General features: G+C 42.9%; 1 protein-coding gene across 11 annotated transcripts in view; it reads left to right on the forward strand.

Annotated features, from left to right (window-relative positions):
- Positions 1–358: 358 nt before the first annotated feature.
- Positions 359–23,756, forward strand: part of TERB1 (telomere repeat binding bouquet formation protein 1) — a 57,010-nt gene continuing 33,612 nt past the window's right edge. For 3 of the 11 annotated variants that reach the window (XM_039502584.1, XM_039502591.1, XM_039502594.1), the window contains exons 1-8: positions 4,170–4,250; positions 6,199–6,263; positions 11,467–11,577; positions 11,846–11,974; positions 13,978–14,109; positions 14,754–14,832; positions 14,924–15,039; positions 15,198–15,320. In XM_039502584.1, the coding sequence (XP_039358518.1) occupies positions 4,207–4,250; positions 6,199–6,263; positions 11,467–11,577; positions 11,846–11,974; positions 13,978–14,109; positions 14,754–14,832; positions 14,924–15,039; positions 15,198–15,320 (799 nt within the window). In that variant the 5' untranslated portion in view covers positions 4,170–4,206. Of the gene's footprint in view, positions 380–641; positions 767–1,243; positions 1,262–4,168; positions 4,255–6,198; positions 6,264–11,466; positions 11,578–11,845; positions 11,975–13,977; positions 14,110–14,753; positions 14,833–14,923; positions 15,040–15,197; positions 15,321–23,756 lie in introns of those variants that run through there. The other 8 variants (XM_039502585.1, XM_039502595.1, XM_039502588.1 and 5 more) reach the window with 7 other exon arrangements.

Genomic DNA, 23,756 nt, shown 5'->3' on the forward strand with positions numbered 1-23,756 from the left:
AGAGACTTATTGAACTGTTCGGTTCTAAGCAAAATAGTAATAATAAACCCTTGTACCTGAAACCAGTTACTGTAAGGAAGTACTAGAATAGTATTTTAAGTGGGAGTATAATAAGCTATAGGAAAATAATCTTCTCAACCTTGGGCCCTATGGCACAAGAGGGAGAATGGGCATCATTCTGCTACACATATGCAGCTTTGTGCAGTAATCAAAAAAATGCTGAAGACTGTGATAGTATTAAAAGCATTTTGGATGGAAACAGGTGCGAGAGATCGTGGGGCAGGGGCAAGCTTTCATCCTTCTCACCTTTACCAGAAGACACCCACCAAGTAGTGACTCGTCATTGTTCCTAAGGAAGGTTGTAGAAGACTCGCTACAGGTGCATGAACAGGGAGCGCGCCTAACCCCTCTCTATGGACAGCTCTCCCTGGGGAGGGGAGGGGAGTACAGTGCGCAGGGCGGGGACCGTGTTAAATTTGGCTGGGGGTGGTTACGTGCGAACCTGGCGCGGGGCGAGCCCGGCCCTAGTGCGTATAGGCCGTGCCCCACATTTCAGCTTGGAGCGGGGCCACAGGGCTGAGCCCATTGGCAGGGCGCTGCACGCGCTGCTCTCCAGCAACAGCGCAACTGTGCGAGAGCAGCCTGAGGCGGGGGAGACAAGCGGGTCGCCCCCAGCAGGCGCGGGGCTGAGGCGCCCTGCAGGAGCGAGCGTGCCTCGCCGCAGGCCGCGCGGGGCTCTCCCCGCGGAGGGACAGGGCGCGGGCTGGTATGTCCCTGACTGAGAAGTGGTTGCTTTCGCCTATCTGCCTTTTGACAGGCCTTCGCTGCAGTTCGCGCCGTGCAGCTGCAAGAGCATCGGCTCCGAGAAGCGGCCGGTGACGCTCATGGTAGCCCGAGGCGGGGCGAGCGCCCTGCTCCGGGGAGCCGCGCTCAGCGCCAGGACCCGGCCCCTTCTCCACACCGGCTGGGCGGGAAACAGGCAACACCCTGCAGCTGGTGGGCCCTTCTGCCGGCAGAGCAGAGCTGCTAATGGGGGGCTGGGCTATGTCCAGGGGTGAGCTGCAGCCCCGGCGGCGGCCGCGACCCCACCTACCCAGATGCTGGGCTCCGGCAGCGCGGGTCCGGGCGCGGCCCTCCCCGGCTCCGGCCGGCCAGTCGCCTGGCTCCGGCCGCGCGACTCCTGCCCCGGCCCCGCATCCCCGGGCTCCCGGCTCCAGCCGTGGCCGGGCTGTAGCGCCGCCAGCCACGTCCAGGCAGCGCGGTAAAGGGGCAGGGAGGGGGTATTGGAGAGAGTGCAGGGGAGTTCGGGGATGGGGGGGTCAGAGGGCAGGGAACAGGGGGATTGAACGGGGGCCAGGGTCCTGGTGGGGCAGTCAGAAAGGATCAGGGGTTGGATGGGGCGGTGGGAGGCAGTCAGGGGTAAGGGTTCCAGGGGCTGTCAGGGGACAGAGAGAAGGGGTGGTTGGATGGGGCAGGGGTCCTGGGGGGCCATCAGGAATGAGAGGAGGGGTTGGATGCCGTGGCAAGGGGCAGTCAGGGTACAGAGAAGGGGGGTGGATGGGGCAGGGGTCCCTGGGGTGGGCGCGGGCTACCGCTTGTTATGATTTTGGCAGCTCATCACTGGCTATGTCTACACTGTAGTTGGACATCCGCGGCTGGCCTGGGCTGAGGGCTGTTTCCTTGGGGTGTCTAGCTGTGCAGGTTCCTGTTGCAGCGCTGAGCTCTAAGACCCTGCGAGGGTCACAGAGCTCGCTGCAAAGTCTGTACGGCGGTGAAACAGCCCCTTAACCTGAGCCCCATGAGTCCGGATCAGCTGACATGGGCCACCCGTGGGTGTCAGACTGCAGTGTACCCATACCCTTGGAGCCTGCTGCCAGCTAGGACAAGCCCAGGGACAAGCAGTAACTTTGGGAAGGAGCAAAGTGGTCATTCTGCTCTTCAGCCTGTTACGTGAGAGGTGGGGCCAGTGTGCCTGGCTCTAGGGCCTGCTGCCAGGTGTGCTGCTCCCCCCGTCTTCTCCCCCCACACACACTGAATCTGGGATGGTGACGTTGCCCTAAAGTCCCTATTGCCCGAGCAGATACAGAAAAAGAACAAAAATGATTAGGGGTGTGAGTAGAGATTAATATAGAAGGATCAGATGTCCTGATTTTATAGGAACAGTCCTGATTTTGGGTTCTTTTTCTTATATAGGCTCCTATTACCCCCAACCCCCTATCCCAATTTTTCACATTTGCTGTCTGGTCACCCTAGATTAATAAGACGGGGATTTTTCGGCTTGAAAAAAGAGAGAGGTCTATAAAATCATGACTGGTTTAGAGAAAGTAAGGAAGTTTTATGAGAAGGAGTAAACACAAGAACTAGGGGGCCACCAAATTAAATTAATAAACAGGTTTGAAAGGAAGTATTTCTTCACACAATGCATACTCTTTGCCAGAGGCTATTGTGAAGGCCAAGACTATAACAGGGTTCAAAAAAGAACTAGATAAGCTCATGAAGGATAGGGCCATTAATGGCTATTAGCCAGGATGGACAGGGATGTAAAACCGTGCTATGAAGTGTCTCTAGCCTTTGTTTGCCAGAAGCTGGGAATGGGATAGGGTGACCAGATCACCCAGGTCAAATATCGGGACATGGGGGGGGGGGGAGACAGGGACAGAGACAGAGGGGAAAAAATGGCAAAAATCCCCACCCGATTCCTCCTCCCTCCGCAGCGCTGGAGAGGGGCCGGACTCAGGGGGCGCGGGGCTGGGGTGAGTGTGAGTCTGGCCTGGCCCCAAGCAGGCAGGACTCGGGTGCGTACCTGGAGAGAGGTAGGGGCGGCCTGCAGGGCCTGGCGGCGGTTGTTCTCCCCACCTGGGCAGCGGGACGCTGCTGCAGCTCCCACTGCCGCTGGGAGGAAGCGCCCGCTGGCTGCTTGGCGCTGCGGGCTCAGCACCCATTAACCCCGCCCAGGCCTGCTGCAGGGACCCAGCGTGCACCCAGCCCCTGGCCAGTCGCGTCTGGGCTGGCTGCCCAGCTGGTGCAATCCCGCGGCGCGCCCGGGGGGGGGGGCAGCCCCCCCCCCCCCATCCCGGTCCGCGGGGAGAGCGAATGGGGCTGGGCTGGCAGCAGCGGCTGCTCCGAGTCCTGCTGCCCAGGTGGGGAGAACAGCCCGCGCCTGGCCCCGGGGGGCCCCTACCTCTCCTCAGGTACCCGAGTCCTGCCTGCTCGGGGCCAGGCCAGACTCACACTCACCCCGGCCCCCCGCGCTCCTCCTGGGGGGGGGCATGGGGCAAGGCGCGGGATTTGGGGGAGGGGAGGAGGGGAAGGGGGGGAGGAGGCAGGGGGGGGGGCGCGAGCCCTGCCTGGGCTCGAGCTTTGTTTGCTTTGTTTGTTGGTCGACCCAACATTGGGGGGGGGGACGTCAAACAAAACAAAAAAACAGTCCCACGGAAAAAAGGACGTCGTCTGGTCACCCTAGAATGGGATCATTTGATTACCCGTTCTGTTCATTCCTCTGGAACACCTGACATTGGCCACTGTCGAAAGACAAGATACTGGGCTAGATGGACCATTGTTCTGACCCAGTATGGCTGTTCTTATGTTCATGTAGGCCTTTTGATTGTACAGGGGACGGGGTGCCCTGAAAGCTCAAGCAACCTCTGAGTGATCATGGCATCTCAGCAGTATGGATGGGGGAAAGCACTTGAGTTGAAGCCTGATCTCTGTCTGGTGTGGGACTCTTAAATCTCTAATGTCTGTTTGAGGTGGGGTAGAGTGGACCAATAGTTTGGTTTTTTCAGTGCCTGATTCCTGCAATTAATTGTTTCCCACCCCACACATGGAAATCATTAACATATGTGAGCGATTGTGGGGGGAGAGATGGAATGAACACACAGGTGGCACACTAGGGGATCAGAAATGATGACCATTCTAAGTGTTGTAAGTTCATCAAGGTGTTACCAATGAATGATAAACACGCTGGTATATTTGGAAATATAAAGGTCAGATCCTCAGCTGCTATAAACTGTCATGATTTCAATGAAGCTGTGATAGTTGACACCAGCTGACAATCTATCCCTAGGATTTTAAAAACGTACAGTTTAAAAAAAGGGCTTAATTAGCAGCCAGAGAGAATTTTGGATTTTTCCTTTGATGTTACAGCAGAATGATTGAGTCACGCAGCTCATATGATAGCCTGAAATTGGGCATTGAGTGTCTGGAATGTTCTCATCCACTTTGAAAAGCATTCCCCAGACCTCATTTTTGTAGGTACATTTCTGAATATTATAAGCCAAGTGTTTCCTTATTGCTGTACAAAAATACAAATAGGCCTGTATTTGGGAATATATTATTTGGGTTGGATAGCCTTAGCTGACAGAGAAGAAAGAATGTTTTCATCTTCTACCCTATATCAAACTTACAGGCTTCACAAACGTTCTCTGCTGCAGCAGAGCTTGGTGACTTTCTCAGCTTGGCTCTGGTCTGCGATACTATAATGAAGCAGATCTACTGATACATAATGGGAGGTTTATAAAATGATATTTTATGTACGGTCTCTCTCAAAAAAAGTCCATTTAAAAAGTAGTCAAGTAGACTCTGATCTTAAAAGTATTCAAAACTAGCAATGCACATTACAAAAAAAATCATGTTTGTAATCATACATTTAAAAAAAATTACTTCAGCTGAACTGAAAATGATATTTGAAGCTCCAAGGTGAGAAAGGTCAGTCCTTTGCTAAATAAATAAATAGGAAGTTGATCTAGTATTTTGTCAGCCTCTCAATGTGGCCTCTGTGGGAAGCAGAGAGAGACTGGGAGGCTACAGAGTTTTCTGTCATTGGCAGAGGATCAGGGGAGAGAGAGAGTGAGTGAGTGTTTAATAGTAAAAATAGGATGAGAATGGAAGAAGAGTCCTTCCTGCTTAAAAAACTCAACCTCTCCCTCTCAAGTAATTTGTGGGGTTGACAGATTGGAGGGGACTGGGAAGGTCCTTGTACATGAGCCATTCTGTAAAGCAGTGAGGAAATGAGGGAAGGGGAAAATCAAGAATTCTTAGTGAAAGCAAGAACTGTCCTCTTTTATGATAGCACTGTGATATTTCTCAAAGGCACTACTCTGATGCCACTAAGTGGTCATAAAATTAGCTTAACCAACCCCCTTGAAATTCCCACATTGAGCTGGAAAATCTTCAAGGGGCTTAAAGATACCATAGTGGCTTGAGGCCTACCTTTGTTGACCTTGGCACATTTGGCATGTCCAGGGAAAAGGAAATGCAGTTGGATTATGTCTATGCTCCCGGAATTCTCAGTTGCTGAATTAATCTCTTGGGAGCTGCGGATAGTCAGTGTAATTTACAGCACCTCTCAATCTGCTCTAATTTGCTTGCAAGTGTCTGGACTGATGCAGACCGGCCCAAGCATTTGGGGACTGTGGCTTTAAGCTACCTTTGTGCTCCCCATTCCTAAGTCTCACTCTGAATGCTCTGTCAGACCAAAGGATCTGGGCCCTTATGTTTGTTTTTAGAGTTGAAATTGTGAATTTTTCTGATTTTATGTAAAATATGCTAATTTTACTAATCAATTAAATATTAAAATCTTAATTGAAGGAGTTGCCTCTGCAGTCCATGTTCCATCAAGTGTCTTTGTTTTTGATCCATACTGGTTTTTAAACAGTCATAAGTGTATGCAATGCAAGGTTTGGTTGCTCCTCTTTAGTGGTAACAGCAGGAGCTAGAAGGTCATAGATTTCCTTTGAAAACTTGAACTACTAGTTTTTAAATTGGCCAGTGGTTCCATATCATCAGCAAGCAGTTGAAGTAAGTGGGCAGCCAGACATAGGGGGAGAAAGTGTGGCAGATTTATTGAGATAAATAATATAATCAAGATTAAAAATGTGTGAGGCTGGGAGTTTTTATCTTTACATGCATCATAATGGTAGAACCAAATTACTTTGTCTACAAAATGAAATTGGATAAAAAACCTTGTAATTGCAGTAGTATATTACCTTATAATGATACCTTTCCGAAGGGAATCTTTTTTTCATTCATGATCACGCTGATTTGGGTGTATGTCGTATGGCATGTAGTTTAAAAATCAAATAACCAGAAGAGGAGGGAGGATGTTGTAAGAAAGTTGGCATGATGGACTTATACTGTGTGTATACTTTTTGTGAACATTGCTGATCTGAACTGTTGAGAAAGTGCCATTTCTTACAGTTGCAGGATAAAAATAGGAATACAATCGAAAATGGAAAATATAGAAGTACAGAACACACAATGTGGTAAGATCTCTAGAATCACTTGTCATATCTGAATCTGTTTTTCACTGTTTTACCAGACTCTGATGGTAGCTGGGTTACCATTGGGATGGGTGACTGTTTGGTGAATTTGCTTGTGCCTTGCTACTATGTTCATATATTTAGATTATATGTTGTGATGAAGATACTAGACAAAGCTAATGGCATAATTTCAGACACTAAATTGTGTCAATATGAAATTACGTTTTTGATAATTATTGTTTCCACATTTATCTCTATTTTCATTTAACAATTTATATTCCTTGAAATCACCAAAGCATTGTGAGTTTTAAGAGAAATTCAGTAGCTACTATTAACAGAAGTGATAAAATAATTGTTAATAAAGTCACCTTGGTAGCACACTCAAGACCCTAAGGGCCAGATTTTCAAAGGTATTTAGGCATCTAAAGATGCAGATAGGTGCTTAGTGGAATTTTTGAAAGCACATAGGCATTTAACTCTTATCGGAGTTAGATGTGTAGGCATTTTTGAAAATCCCACTAGGCACCTATCTGCATCTTTAGGTGCCTAAATCTGACCATATCTTTTCAACAGTTCATCTGTCCTTAGGATGTGATCCAACTCCCAGTGTTAGTTGGATTGGTCTCTTAATTATTGTGATTATGTCCTGGTTGGTGGTGAGTGTCCTAAACTCCAGTTGTCTTCAGCAAGAGTAAGGGCACTTAGCACCTGGCAGGATTGAACCCTAAATGAGAATTTGATATACCAAACACCCAGCTTCTCCTGATTTGTCCTTGAAGGTTTTATTTATACAGTACATTGTCATGATCAAGATTTTAGACCCAGCATTTGATATAATTTATAATTATAATCTAATGAGGAAAGTCCTCTAAATTCTGTTCTTTGAAACTCCTGTGGTGATGGGCATGTGGTGACAGGGACAGGCAGAGGATGCTGCTGGGGTTCCTAGTCACAAACGTGCATGCAGGCAGAGTGAGTGACGTGGTCATTTGTCACTGACTGAAGAGCAGCCCTCTTTAAGAATAGTGCTTCACTCCCCAATCCAGAGAAGGGGGAAGAAAGGATCCCTAAACGTCATTCACTCCATTATCAACATGCTAGTGTACTGCAACTATCTGGTCATCCAGTTTGTGTGGTAAAAAGCGACATCACACAAAAATACTGAACTCTGCATCCAAAAATGTCTACACTCTATCTGATGATGCTGGTGGGCTCAAAAGGCATACTGCACTCATTTGAAAAGATATCAAATATAACATTGATGTAGCTGCACTGGGCGAAACATGTCTTCCAGGTAATAACAATCTTGAAGAGTTCGGCGCTGGATACACATTGTACTGGATAGGCATGTTTGTGGAAGAGAGGTCACTATCAGGGATAGGCTTTGCTATTTGGATATCTATTGCACACACTCTTGATTGTGTACCAAAAGGAATAAATGATCTCCACATGGTCCTTTGCCTCACCTTAACATCTGTATGTCATGTAACAGTCATCAGTGCATATGTACCCATGATGACATGTTCTGACGATGTCAAAGAAAAATTCTACAAAGACTTCGACAAGGCCATAAAATCAGCTCGTCAGCACAACAAATTTAATCATTCTAGGTGGCTTTAATGCCAGAGTTGGTCACAGTCACAAAGCTTGGCCAAAAGTAATTGGTAAACATGGTGTGGGGAAAGAGCACTTAAATGGTGCACTGTTCTTCACAACGTGAATGCAGAACCAGCTAGTCATCACAAACATGATATTTCAACAAAGCACAAAACAACATGAATGCATTTCCACTCTGGTCATTGGCATTTTATTGACTATGTCATATGCCAATGTGACCACTGGGATATCAAAATCACCCATGCACTGTAGGGAGCATGCATGTGGTCTGATCATCTGTACGAGATGCAAAATGACACTTATCTTGCAATTAAAACAGCACCAATGTTGTCAATCTGCAATACCCATGCTCAAAGCATTGAAATCTGAGCTCACATGTGCAAGGCTTGTTAAAGAATTTGATGAAGTTCTTTACATGCTTTCTCAGGCAGACACAGTAAACACTGAGTCTTCCTGGTCATCTTTTAAGGAAATAATGTTTGATGCATCCTAAAGAAGTCCTTTGCTTTATAAAGACGAAGCATCAGGACTGGTTTGATGAAAATGATGCTGAGATAAAGAAACTCCTGACATCCATGTGTGGTCTTCACACATTATGGATAAATGATAAAAACTCATCTATTAAAAAGTTCTTATACCTGTACAAAGTGCAATGTGCAAGCTAAGCTTCACCACAGGAAAAATAGCTGGTGGGAAATGAAAGTTGAGCAGCCTCAATCAGCAGCAGATCAAAAAAATTCAAATATTTTTTTGATTAGCTGAAGGCCATGTATGACCTGCTATCTAATGGTACCATCCCTGTCTGGAATGCAGATGAGTCACTGCTACTGACTTATTGTGGACAAATTCTCAAAAGATGAGCTGAACATTTTAATAAGGTTCTGAACTTCCCATCCACCACATCAGCGTCAGCTGTTGATGATCTTGAATAACTTCCAGTTCATGACCAACTTGTAATTCCACTGAACATGTCTGAAGTATGGAAAGCTGTCAAGCAAATGTCAAACAACAAAGCAATAAGTCCAGATAGTTCTTGCAGAGATCTTCAGATGTGAGGGCCATGACTTGTCAGGAAGCTCACTGGCCTCTACTAGAAGTTTTTGGAACGGGAAACTGTGCCACAGGAACTTAAAGATGCTAGTATTATTCACCTTTATTAAAGCAAGGCATTCGTGCATCTTGTGATAACCATCATGGCATCTCGTTCCTTGTCACTGCAAAAAAGATACTCACCCGAGTCATGCTAAACTGGCTGATTATCAACTAGCAAAGAACATATTGCCTGAAATCCAATGTTGCATCTGTCCTGGGTGTGATACTTCAGATGAGATCTTCGTACTCTGGCAAATTCAGGAGAAATGTCATGAACAGAATCAAGACCTTTGTTGATCTTACTAAGGCCCTTGACTCTATAAATTAAGATGGCCAGTGCACAGTTCTCCACAAGTTCGATTGCTCTGATAAGTTTGTCAACATTATTAATTTTTTTCATGCAGGAATGCAGATTTGTGTTCTTGACCAAGGCTGCTTCTCAGCTACTTATGTTGTCACCAATGGAGTAAAACAAGGCTGTTTTTTTGCTCTGACATTATTTAGCATCATGTTTGCAGCTGTTTTAATAGATGCATTCAGAGACATTGGTTATGGCATTTATATGAAGTACCACATAGATGGAGGTGTCTTGAATCTGCATCTCCTGCATTCAAATACAAAAGTTACGAAGACAGTTATTCATTAATAACAGTCCACTAATGGCTGTGTTTTATTGGCCCATAACTCAGGGACATTCAGTTGCTCACTGACTGCTTTACACATGCAGCAAAATGTTTTGGCTTAACAATCAGCCTAAAGAAGACAGAAATCATGGTTCAGCCTCAACCAGGAAGTATTGCAACTACGCCAGTTGTATTCATTGATGATGCACCTGTCAAGGTCATTGACAGTTTTCCTACCTAGGCAGTGTTGTTTCATGAGATGCGGTGATTGATGATGATGACATTTTGAAGTGCATTGGACAGCTAGTAATGCCTTCAGAAAACTTCAACATCATCTCTGGAATGGACAAGATGTCAGACTGCAAACAAAAATTGATGTTTATTGCACCATTGTTATCACCTCACTGCTCTACGGCTGCATTATTTGGACTATGTTGATGCCTTATAAAATGCATGGACCAGTTCCACCTACAATGACTGTGTGGCGGATAGTGGAAATTTTAATGGCAAGACTTGGTTCCAAACATTGAAGTCCTTGAGTGCTGCAACATCAAAAACATTGAAGCTTTTATAGTGAGAGTGCAGTTTGAGATGGTGTGGTCATGTGGTCCATATGTCTGACAGCAGAATACCGAAGGCCATCTTCTACAGAGAATTGCAGACTTGAACTTGTTTTAGGGCAGACCAAGAAAATGTTACAAAGACACTCTGCAGGCCCACCTACAGTCATGTAATGTTGACCTCAACATTTGGGAGCTCTTAGCCCACAATAAGACCTGATAGCGGCAGCTCTGCCACCTTGTACTGAAAGACTTCGAGAGCTCACAGATTGATGCAGTGAAGGAGGAGCGTGCGATGTGTAAAGCTAAAAGCAATGCACATTCATCTTCAATTGTTTTTACCTGTGGCATTTGCGGATGGGGCAGCATGTCTGAAATTGGTCTTTGGACTCATCTCAGGACCCACAATAAATGACTGTAGCTCATCTGTTGAATTTGATGGAAGCCGCCATTATCATCAATCATAGAAAAATAATAATAATTAATACAGATACCATTACTTTGGGGAGGGCCAACAAATACATAGTTCTTTTGTCTAAAGGCTGGTTCTGCAGTGACATTTAATTGTAATATTCCTGGAAATATGCAGAAACAAAGTGATAAAATCAGCTACTGTGTAAAGTGATTGTTTTTATTAGTGTTAGATAAAAATAGCCACATTAATTTCATCTCTAATTTAAAACACTGTAAACAAAGGCAAAATTGCTTGGCAAATCATCTGTATTTTAATCTTCTAAAATAGTGTTACAAACAGTGGAAGATCTAAAAAAGAAAAAAAAGGGGTGGTGGGGGGGAATCCGGTATTCCTTAATAAAACAAAATTTGTTCTGGTCCTGATCCAGGATTAAATTCTGCTAGTAGAGATCACATTCTGTGGATAAAATCTTGGCCCTGTTGCAGTCAATAACAAAACACCAATTTACTTCAGTGGGGTTTCAATGGGGATTTCAACCTGTATCTCTTTCTTTATTTCATATTCTCTGTTTAAATTAATTTTGCAGCTAGAGAACAACATTGTTACTGAAGGCAATAAGGTGAATATGAAAAGGGGATTGTTCCATTAGCAAATAAAATAATCATCTAGTAACAAAAACTACTTAGAGACACATTTTTGGGCTGTGCATAACTTTTATTGCTAGGTGGGGAAAAAAAGATTCAATTTCAGATTGTTCTTTTTTTCTCTTCAAAATAGAAGATGGTTCCACATTTTTATGCGTCTTAACATAAAAATTAATCGTCAATTTAAAAGGGTGCATTCAAAGGAAAATATACGTTTCCTGTGAAATTCTTCTAAAACTGTTTTTTTTCCCCCAGAGATGAAGACAGATCTGAATTTACTGCTTGAATGTCTTAAATACCAAATGGACAGCCCTGCTTCTCAAAAAGAGGCCTTGATCACTATTTATTCAATCTGCCAACAAAACAGTAAGAAGTATTCTACCATGACATTTTGATTGGGGCATTTGTTGTTTCCTATCTGGGATATTTGAATATGGTAATACTAGAATTTTTTTTCATAATACATATTAAACATTGTCACATTTTAAAATAATGTCTAGGAGTCATAAGACTGTAAAGGTATAAAATCTTGGAAATGTTATGTATCCCATACTGCTCTGATTGTTTTTGGATTCCCAAATTAGTACCTAAGATAAATTTCCCTTTTTGTTCATTGTATCTGCATATGCAACAGGTGATGCAAGTGATTATTTCCGAGAGATTGGTGGTTTGATGTTTGTAAGTGACCTTGCAAAGTCAAGTGTGCACTGCGTAGTAAAGGAAGCAGCCTTATTTACATTAGCAGTTGTAATGGAGAGTAATGGTAATGTATACTTTTATTTTTCCAAGTTCTATATCACTGCACTTCCTGAATATTTAAGATTTCCTCCTCTGCCTGTGTCATAGGTTTATTCCCCACTTTGAACTTTAGCGTCCAAAAGATGGGGACCTGCATGGACCCTTCTAAACTTAAATTCTAGTTTAGATCTGATAATGCTGCCACCAACCAAAAATATAGTGTTTCGGTACACTTTCTGTTCCCCCAAAACTTTCCATGGGGAACACAGATCCAAACTCCTTGGATCTTAACACAAGGAGAAATTAACCATTCCCCCCTCCTTTCCCCTCCCTGACTTTCCCCTCCCTGGGTTGCCTTGAGAGGCTCCACACTGATTCAAACTCCTTGAATCTAAAACAAAGAGGGATTCACCTTCCCCCTCCTCTTTTCCCCCCACCTATTCCTGATGAGTCAGACTAATCCCCTGAGGTCTCGAACAAGGGAAAAAATCAATCAGGTTCTTAAAAAGAAAAGCTTTTAATTAAATACAGTTTTTACTTTTTCTATCTCTGTAAAATCAGGATGGAAATGCTTACAGGGTATACAGCTTATAAAAACTAAAGGGACTCCCCCGCTCTTCTAGCATAAGCACAAGTAACAGCAAACAAAAATAAAATATTTCTCCAGCAAACACACATTTGCAAATACAGAAATTAATCAAAAGACTAACCCGCCTTTTCTAATACTCACTATATTGAATAGAAGAGAATATTTCAGGAAGCTTGGAGAGCCTGGATGTATGTCTGGCCTCTCTTAATCCCAAGAGAGAATACCCCCCAAAACAAAGAACACAAAACAAAGACTTCCCTCCACCGAGATTTGAAAGTATCTTGTCCCCTTATTGGTCCTCTGGTCAGGTGTCAGCCAGGTCTACTGAGCTTATTAACCCTTTACAGGTAAAAGACATTAACCCTTAACTATCTGTTTATGACAGCCTGTATTTATCATATCAACCAATGGTTTAATGTAGTTTTAGATATATTTATTTATCAGGTTACAACAGATCCCAGCCTGACAAATGGGACCAGATTCTTGACTTTGCTGTTCCATACTTTCTCCATTCTGGAAGCTCAAAGGAGCCATAAAGCCAGCTTAAATGGATATCTGAGAATTCCTCTGGTTTGGAGGAATCCCTTGGGTGGAGTGGCTGGTGCTACATCACCAGCCCCACTTATAGGCTCTGGTGTAGAGGGCATGGGTGGGCAAAAGCAGGGTGGTGCACTTCTTCAGTCCCCCAGTGGCATGATGGTCTGAGATTGCTCGGTATCATGCCTCAGAACTGGCTCCAGGATCAGGATGCAGCAAATAGCTCTTTTGCAGCCCTCTTCCATCAGAGGCGCCCAGCACATATTGGTCACAACTGAGGATCTAGGCAAAGACCTGCAGGTTACATTGTCAAGTTACATTGAAAGTTACTGACAAGTGGATTTGAGATTTGATCCTTCAGAGTGAGTCTGGAAGCTACATTCTGCCTAGTAACTGTTAAACTGTTGCTAGGTAAGATGAATTTCTAATGTCCTGTGTCTTGAAACAGCTATCTCAGAACTTCTGGATTAGTGCCATGACATGAAGAGGGAACTTAGAATGGGAGCTTTCAAGTAGACCTGATACTTTGTTCCGTAAAATGACCCAATTATGGTTAGTGTATGTATCACCTTGTTGATCAGGGGAAAGGTTGCTGTCAGTCACATCTATAGAAGGGTCAAAAGACTTTTCAGCCTGGCTCTCAGATATGTTGGTTGGGGGAAGGGAGGAGAGGAAATTTGCCTTACAAATAAGTAATGGTATGAAATATTTAAATTTTAATATCTGATTCAGTCCTGAAAATTGTTTTTCTCTTGACAGCCTTTCAGTATAGGTCAGTCTGTATATTTTAGACAGAATCTTTTTATCAGTCTGTAATTTGTAGACTTCATTGCCTAAATAAAAATAAATTGTAAATGGCTTAATAGGAATTAATATACTGATAATTCATTTTCTGGTTTCAGTTTACTGTCAACAAACTTTATGTACATCTGAATTGTTTGAAGACCTCATTTTCCTCTTAACTAATAAGAATTCTAGTGTGAATTTGAAAAGAATGTCTGTTTATGTTATATTAGTACTGGTTTCAAATAACAGTAAGTATTTTGCATTCACTTGTAAAAATACCATTAAATTATTAAAACTGTGTAACTCATTTTAAAACACACTGCTGGTTAACAGCCCATACCATTTATCATGACTTCAAGATTTCATTAATATTTTGTACGATTAGTATATAAAGATTAATTGTGACATAGATTACTTTTAGGTGATCTCAAAATCAGTTACAAGTAGATCAAACATTAGAGGTTTGTTTGTTTTTAAAATGTTGAAATTACTTTATCTTATTGTGTAAGAAACTTACATGTTGTTTTTAGCAAGACGTAATGCAAAATGAGGGTTTCTCACATTTTGTAGAGAAATTGAAACATAACAATTGATCATTATTAATTATTATTTGTATTACAGTAGCACCCAGAGGGACCCATACTTCTGGGCTCTGTACAACGTATGGTTTAAAACACAAAGTAACAATTAATTTAGAAGGTCTTGTAGTTTATAAAAATTGAAGAACATAGTTAGCACTTTTTGTTGTTATACAGTTAAGGATGCAAGCACATAACACATTGTTCATTTGTACATGGCTTATTAAGGGAGCTGAAGTAAAACTGAACTATTTAAATGGCATTTCAAGTATTAATACTTTGTTTAAAATTATGTATTGTCTCTCCCAATACTGGCATATGGTCATTTATAGAGAGTGGGCAAACTCACATCAGAGAAACAGGCTGCATTGGTGTTCTGCTACAATTATTCAGGTAAATAAACAGTTTCTGTTAAGATATAAAGTAACAGACTATTTAGGTCCTACGTCATCTTTGCCCTTATGTTTGCTTTTTTTCTTAACAGAACAACTCTTTCAATATCTGAGATGAATTTGTCAGATGAAAATGTTAATCAGTATTATCAGCTGTGGTCTTCAGTCTGCAGTACTCTGTGTGCATGTGTTAATAATCCTCAAAATGGTAACTATTATTAAATAATTGTATAACATAAAATGATAGTTAACATAAAAAGAACACTTTTAAAAAGTGACATCTGACTTCCATTTTCTAGCATGTCTATAAACATAACTATATATTACATTTAGATTTTTGTTGTTGTTTGTTTTACATCTTTACAGAAGACAATCAAAACACTTGCTGTTCAGTTTTTCCACATGCAAAAGACTGGCTCCAAAGTTGCATAAAGCCTGAGATAGTTCGTCCTATTTGTTCATTTGTTGGACTTACAGTTGCTAATAATTGTAAGTACATGACATCCTGTCAACAATTTAGATTTCATGGAACTACATTTAATTGGAAACAATAATTAAATTTTACATTTCTTCCTCTTTCCCTACCTCCCCAGATTCATTCACTGATCTTGCACCTTCTTTGCAGAAAGCATGGAAAGTCTCTGTGTCATTGTCCCTTCTCCTCCAAACCTCACAGAGGACACTTACAGGTCCAGGGTTTGCACTGGGCAAAGAGGTAGGGTGAGCATGAGGCAGGAGTAGGCATTCACATCATCCCCCTACTGGTCTCATGGAGATTCCTAGGAAAAAATAATCCAGGTTCTGGTAGATCAGCTCCAATGGAACCATTCTGCTGGAGTGGGGAGGTAGAGTGCTGGGGGCCAGCTAGTCATGAATCATTTTGCTTAGAGGTATCCAGCTTGAGAGAATGTCTCTGTGTGTATATTTCTCTATGAAACCTCTGTGGAATTTTCAGTAAGATGGTTACTGTCAGTAGTAATCGTAGAAATACCAACTGTAATTAAAAATGTTGCATTGAAGAAATTATTGCTCTAGACTCTATTTAGACATTTTCCTCAAAGAGTGCAGCATAGGTGTAAAAATGCTACCAGATCAGTGTAGTAGTGTTTTACATCCACTTTGTGCTGGGTAAGTGACTAAACAAGGTGCAGAGCAACAAAAATTCAGGCTCTTTGTTTTCAAATATAGTTCAGTTTAAACATGGTGAGAAATATTTCTCATTTATATTGCTTTCCTGAGGGAAATGGATGCAGTTTTCTTTTAAAAGCACCTTTGCCTTGGGTGAGTCTTTCTCTAAGGATTCTGTCCTTTCTTTGTCTCTTGCCCCCACTTGGTTATACCACAAGAGAACATGACATCAGAACAAACATCATAGATACTTTTACGGTCCCCAGTCCCTTATGATATTTTTTTCATGTGCATTTCCAAAATGCTTTTCTGTTGAGCTAATCAATTATTTTACTGTTAAATAGAAGTTAGGTAAGATAGGTAAAGAGAGTTTATTTTGAATCGTATAAGATGTATAAAAGCTGATGGTATGCGGGCTCTATCCACTAGCAGTTTTGTCACACCATCCTTCTTAATTTCAGTGCATTCCTTTAGCCTCTGTCCAGCAGACTGTAAGTGTCCTACTTTGGAACAGTCTTTCAGCACTAATTTATTAATCTTCCATGTTTCCTGTCTGTATCTATTGCCTTTGTGGCCACATTTCCTTTCTTTGATGCATTAGGCCCTACCTGGCCTATCATAACATTCATTAATGTGTTGTGAGCTCCAGATATTTCCTTCTTTTTTTGCCTACTTCGTGTGATTTATTAGTGTTGGGTTCTAATAAGGAAGTGGATACTATACTCCAAGACAATGTGGAGAGACTCTAATGTTTGGTGTCATGATCAATAGACCTCAAGTTCTTGGTGTTTTGGCATCTTTGCTGCATAAAAAAAATTACCAAGGAAACTTGGACTTTTTCTAGGTCTTTATTTAAAGCCCATTTTTTCCCTGTCAAGTTGTCTTTTTTGTCCATAATTTATAAGCATATTTATCCAGTGACTTGTGACTTTCTCAAAGAAAAAGGAAAAGCAACCAACTTCTGGGCAGCCAGAGACATCTCCCTTGTTCCTTTAAGGTGGACATAAAGAAAATACTTTAAAAAGATTTTTAAAATTGTGTTATAATAAATAACACAATTATATTAAAATTAATTATAATAATTATACTGTGTTGATTTAAATTATTCCTCTAATTTCAAATTGATACTGTTTACTTCACTTTTTATTCTAAAAATATTGGATAGTGTTTCTGTGTTTTATTAAAGAATTGAAGAGCTTCATCCCAGAAGTGGCTGCACTTCCATAGTGGACAAATGAATAAATATTTATTCCATGGAAAAAAACAAAACCCTGACAACGTTATAGCAGTTTTGTAAAGCCTTAAATGTGGTTTTTAAAGTGCTGTGTAAGTGTAAAGTATTATTAAGCCCAGTCAGAGCAGACGTGATGATAGAATTTGGGAATTTTGGACTTTCAGCCTAATGTTCATTCCTGCGAGGGCACTATCTCTTTGTCCTCTTTCTGAGAAATTCTGGTGCAGGATCCTGGGTATCCAATAGTATTTGCAATGTTTGGTAGGTTTTTAAGACTTTTTGAGCTTAGTTTAAGCAGAGTGCATCTCTATGTCCTCATTATTTTAATTTCCTTTAGAGAGAGCATAAAAACAATTACATCTAGTGCACATGCTGGAACAATGGAACCTAACAACATTCTTCTTTACATACATAATATCTTTTCAACAGCCATAAGTTCAAAACTGAGCCAACTTCCTTCAAACTGAGCTCACTACTTACATTTTAATTATGTCTACAAAATAATCTAAGTTTGAACAAGTGCAGCTGTACCTGAGGTATCCATGCACAGAATTTCTGATCAGAACACATGAGAGAAATGTTTGTGGCTTTTTTATTTATAAACACATTGCTGGGATTCCCCAAGAATCTCTTCCATTCCATTCTCAAAAACTCAGTTCAACTCTGGAATTATTCACTTTAATTTGGCATACAGCAACACTATGCGTAAGGTGGCCAGGCTCAAATGCAGGTGTGCGCTCTCCCGCTCTCTCTCTGTCAGCATTCTGTGCTTTGTGATTGAGTTGGTTACTTTTCAGGAATCAATCCCTATACAGCATGCTGTCAATGTGCTGTTCATGTATAAACTGATATCTACATTCCAGGTTTATCTTGTCCATTGTCCCTAGTACAAGGGTGTTCCTGCTTACCTTAGCTAGACTGACTCCAGACTAATGCTTGTTACACCCTTATATACAACTTAATCTTCCATTCACCTTCCCAATCATTGCCTGGGAGAAATGAGGTCTTATTTATGTCAAGTTACTCATGTCAAGTTAGGCCTACGCACATGCAAAAACAGAAAGCTGACTGAAGAAATTTTGCTAAAACTTTCCAAAAGAAATTTGTCTCTTGACTGAGACCAAATAGGGAAAACTTCATCTAAAAAAGAATTAGTTCTTCTCTGAGTGCTGGTTCCTCTGGGTACTCACTGTGACTGTGCATGAACTCCATATGCCTGAGCCTGGAAGATTCTTCACTAGAAGCATCCATTGATCTGCACCTGGGCCCTGCACTTCCTTTTACAGTGCTCTGAGAGAATAAGGGGCAGTGCAGACTGATCACCTCTTTATTTCCTTTCTGCCACTCATGCCCAAAATGGAACTCTGACAGTGTCTGCTGCTTTACAGTATTCCCGCCCATTTTTTCCAGGTTTTTTGTACCTAGTTCCTGTTAATTAACTAGTTAATTTTAGAGTATACTTTAGTGTTTGGGGTTAAGGTTTTTTCCCCCTTCTCCCTTCACCTTCGCTGTCCAGGCATCTATTATGCCCAAGATTCCTGGTTTTAAGTCCTGTGTGACCTGTCCCCTTGTCTTCCCACCTAATGATTCCCCCCCAACCCCCCCCCCACACACACACTCTTGCCTCTATTGCCTTGGAGAGTCACATATTCTAAGTATGATATTTGTTGTTGTTTCCCACCTCGTGCATGACAATCTCATGAATTTCTACTTGGGAGACATCTAATGGAGCTTTCCATGAGGCCACAGCCCAATGCAGGGACATCTGACCTCTCTGTATATTGACAAGATCCACCTTTTTTTGCCCTTCCAAACCTGGAGCTTCACAGTTTTGGCTCATCAGATCCTAGAGCTAAAGTCTCTGATACGCATGGATGTAATGAAGATAGGAGAAAACACTTATGTGGAAAGCAGGAAAGGTCCCCATCTAAACCCTCTAAGAAGAGATTAATCTCTCCTTCCTCTGCTAAATCAGGCACAATGCAGTGTCCTGGTATGTGTGGGTCTGGAGCTTCTGGACAAGATGATAGCCTGGCACTGTCGACACTGAAAGCCCGGGTTTTCCAAAAACGGTCACATGTGTAAGGGGCAGGCCCCACCACCAGTGGGAAAAAAAGGAGAGAGCAGTCACCAACAGTACCATTGGCTCTGCACTTTAAGAGGAAAAAGGATTTACCGGTACCATCGCTTACTGCCTGCACCATTAAATTTGCCTGTGCTCAGAAATGCCTTTTGCTCTCCAGCCGGTCTAGGCTATACTGTTCTTGAGCACCTAGTGGTCTACACCAACCCAGAACCACCACTACTTTCTGATCCAGTGATCTCCAGGGAGGTGCCTATACTGAGAGTACGTTACTCACTAGTTCCTTCCACCAGCCATGGAATTGGGCTACCAGTATCAACAGCACATTATTCCCTGATCCCATCTACTGCCCATTCTGGAATCACAAGACATGTGGTGAGGGGTTCCAGAGCTTCATGGGCTTCCGCTCACCTTCGTAAGACATACTATTGGACCAGTGCCACCCTTGCTAGTGGGTTCCACTTTCATATCCTTACAGCCATGTCCACCTCTGTTCCAATACACAACCCTAACTCTGGTCCCGTTAGGAGCTTGGGACTCTTATTTTAGACCTCCTATCTCCAGGAGATCAGAGCAGGAGTTTGTTCAGGCATCATCTAGAGAAGAGCCTCAGTCCCCTCAGGAGCTCTATGAGGAGAAAGAACAACCTGCCTATCTAGTGCATCCCCATCCATCTGCAATGCTTTCTTCGCCTTCACTGCCAAATAATTATAAAGAATTTCAGGAATTTCCTGAGGAAGATTGCAGAAGCTTTACAGATTCCTCTAGAGGAAGTCCAGGACCCTACTCACAAGCTTTCAGACATCCTCCAGACTCCAGGCCTTTGCAGGGTGGCACTTCCCATCAATGAGGCCATTCTGGAACTAGCCAGGGGTGTTTGGCACACTCCAGCCACCTGTGCCTCAACTCTGAAAAGAACAGATAAAAGATGCTGTTTTCCACCTAAAGAGATGGAACTTTTGTTTTCCCACCCTGTCCCTAATTCATTAGTAGTACAGCCTGTTACCAGGCACAACAGGCTGCACCAGCTTTGGTCTACTCCCTCCAATAAGAATGATAAAACTGGACCTTCTAGGGAGAAATTTTTCTTCTGGTAGCCTACAATTCCAGATAGTGAATTAACAGGCTCTGATTTTGAAATATGACTTTATTAATTACAATAAGCTCTCTTGGCTCACTAACAAGCTTCCTCAGGTGCTCAGACCTCAGTTCCAAGCTATCCTGGATGAAGGGAAGCTCATAGCATGGTTGTCCCTTCAAGCATTGCTGGGAGCAGCTGACACTTTCTCTTGTTCTATGACTACTTTGGTAGTCATGAGCCAGGCTTCCTGGTTTCATTCCTTAGGGTTTCCTAAGAAAGTCCAGGCAACAGCAGAAGACCTCCTTTCAACAGTACTGTCCTGTTCGGTGAAAAAACAGACAAATCACTGCACAGTCTTAAGGATTCCCAAGCTAGCCTCTGCTCCCTAGGGATTTATACCCCTGTCCCTTGGAGAAAGTACTCCACCTCCTTATAGGCAGCATCCCGATGCCTCAGCCCTTTTGTCATCAACAGGTTTGTAAACCACTCAGGAAATGCCAGAGGGTTCACTGTAGCAGACAGAATGCCCCACCATTGTTTCCTCCTCAGCCGCAGCACCTCACTAAAAAGTCATTTTGACATGACTTTTGAAGGCTATCAGCCAGTCTCCTGACAACCAGACACCCCTACACCCTTTGGTGGTTGCCTGCTGTGCTTCTTCTCTATGTGGCAACATATCTCTTTGGACAGATTGTCCTGGAGACTATCTCCAAGGACTACACAATAAGAGTTCCTGACCATCCGTTCATTCATCACCCCTTCCCTGTCCTTTTCAGGAGGCCCTTTCACAAGAGTTTTCTCAGACAAAGTTGACAGGCTCCTAGTTGTAGAAGACATACAGCCTATGCCTCAACACAAGGGGAAGAGTTTGTATTCAGGATGCTTCCTCATTCCCAACAAGAAGGGGTGACTGGAGGTCCATTCTAGATCTTAGACAAATTCATGTCTTCATACCCCATTGTTCAAAGAAGTGTTTCTCACCAAGTCTCTTTTCCAGATGAGTGACCAGACTCTATGTCCAGGATCTTTCACAGAGCTCAAAATTCTAAGTTCCTTTTGTCTCCACAGGTGAAGGATAACTTAGGGATTCTCTCCCCTTCTTTTTACAGTCCAGTAAACCTTTGAAAAGTAAGCCCACATGAAGTTCCTTTCTCCTGCTGCATATAGACACTATACTTTCTGGTGTAGAAACCATGCTGATTCCTCCCCAGCTAGTGATTTTTACAATGCAAATGATCTCTTCCTGCAACCTCTGATACAAATGAATAGCTCATTGAATTTACCCAGACCTGGTTTGAGGTGTTGGCCTCCTTTCTTTTGCTGAAGAAAACCAGTTTATCAACGCCACCAACATATCTGGTTTAAACACACTTTAGTCACATATTTTCAGTATATCTGTAAAGATCTTTCTGGGATTACTGTACATACATCACAGAAGAATATTAATGATTGGTGAGTTATTAGTTTTCCATTGATATATTACATGCCACCTTCTGGTTAATATGAAAACAGTGCCACCTGGCATTGGAGTTCTCTTAGGGACACATCCCTCCATCAGGGAAGGCAATTGATTTGCAGCTCTCGATCTGAAGTATATCTAGTTCCTGTAGTCATCCGTTTCTGTGCTGTACGGTGGGCCTAGAACATTACCAGTATAGAGTCCTTTGTTTTGGGCTCTTGACCGCATTGAGGGTATTCTCAAAGGTGCATGCCATAGTAGCAGCACACCTTTATCACCAGGGCAGCACACTGTTTCCTTACCTTGTTGATCAGCTGCTCACAGGCCATTCATCTCAAGAAGTCAGGTGTGCTCCCTCCCCAATCTAATACATTACTTGGGACTTTGAGGAAACCTAGAAAAGTCCACTTTAGTCCCAGCGTGCACTAAAGAATTTATTAGAGTGACCCTGGACTCAACTACAACCAAAGCCTATTTACCTCAAGACCGGCTTCTCACAATGAGGGACCGCATTGTCCAACTCTGACCAAATCTCTGGATGACAGTCCACCTCCACTGGTTCTTCTAGGCCACATGGCCACCTGCACATACTCAAAGCCCCACCTTTGTTGCTTTCAGGATTTGGCTTCGTATGGTCTATACTCCGAACAGAGAGGGAAAATAAGAAGGCTGTATGAGTAGGGGTTCCTTTTGCTCCCCCATTACCCCAAAGCAAATAATCATGGGTGCTTCTCTTCTGGGATGGGGAGGGGTAGCGGGGAGATCTAGACAATCAAATAGTGTAAGGTTCCTGGACCCACTAGAAATCCCAACTACACATCAACCTTCTTGAAATTCAAGCAGCACACAAGGCTTTCAGGAGGTTTCTCCTTTTTTTACATTCCCAGTATGTTCCAGTCATGTTGGATAATATGAACACAGAATTCTATCTAAACAAACAGTGGGGAGTGAGGTCCCACCCCTCTTTGTGAAGAGGCAGTCAAGCTCTGAAATTAGTACACCTGTCATCAGATCATCCTTTCAGTGGTACACCTTCCTGGAGTAATGAACACCTTAGCAGACAGCCCCAGCAGATACTTTCACAGAGTCCACAAGTGGGAATTTCATAACATAGTGTTACAGAGCATCTTCCAGCAGTGAAGTTCCCCATCATGGGACTGTCTTTCATCCTAAATCAACAAGAAATGCTCAGCCTGTTGCCCTTGTGCAGCCCAGGGACACAACTTTAGAAATGATGCATTTCTGGTTCAGGGGCCAGAGCCACTAGTGCGCGCTTTCCTGCCCATCCCCATCTACCTTGGAGCTTGACCAAGGTGAAGCTGGACAAATCAGCAATGATCCTCGGAGCTCTCTGGTGCTGAAACAATTTTAGTACACCCGCATCTTCCAGATGTACACATGTCAATGTATTTGCTTATGACCATTGCTGAACCTTCTAACTCAGAATGATGTAAGGTTCCTGGACCCACTAGAAATCCCAACTACACATCAACCTTCTTGAAATTCAAGCAGCACACAAGGCTTTCAGGAGGTTTCTCCTTTTTACATTCCCAGTATGTTCCAGTCATGTTGGATAATATGAACACAGAATTCTATCTAAACAAACAGTGGGGAGTGAGGTCCCACCCCTCTTTGTGAAGAGGCAGTCAAGCTCTGAAATTAGTACACCTGTCATCAGATCATCCTTTCAGTGGTACACCTTCCTGGAGTAATGAACACCTTAGCAGACAGCCCCAGCAGATACTTTCACAGAGTCCACAAGTGGGAATTTCATAACATAGTGTTACAGAGCATCTTCCAGCAGTGAAGTTCCCCATCATGGGACTGTCTTTCATCCTAAATCAACAAGAAATGCTCAGCCTGTTGCCCTTGTGCAGCCCAGGGACACAACTTTAGAAATGATGCATTTCTGGTTCAGGGGCCAGAGCCACTAGTGCGCG

The sequence above is a fragment of the Mauremys reevesii genome, linkage group 16, assembly GCF_016161935.1.
Source record: "Mauremys reevesii isolate NIE-2019 linkage group 16, ASM1616193v1, whole genome shotgun sequence".
NCBI classification, from domain to species: domain Eukaryota; kingdom Metazoa; phylum Chordata; order Testudines; family Geoemydidae; genus Mauremys; species Mauremys reevesii.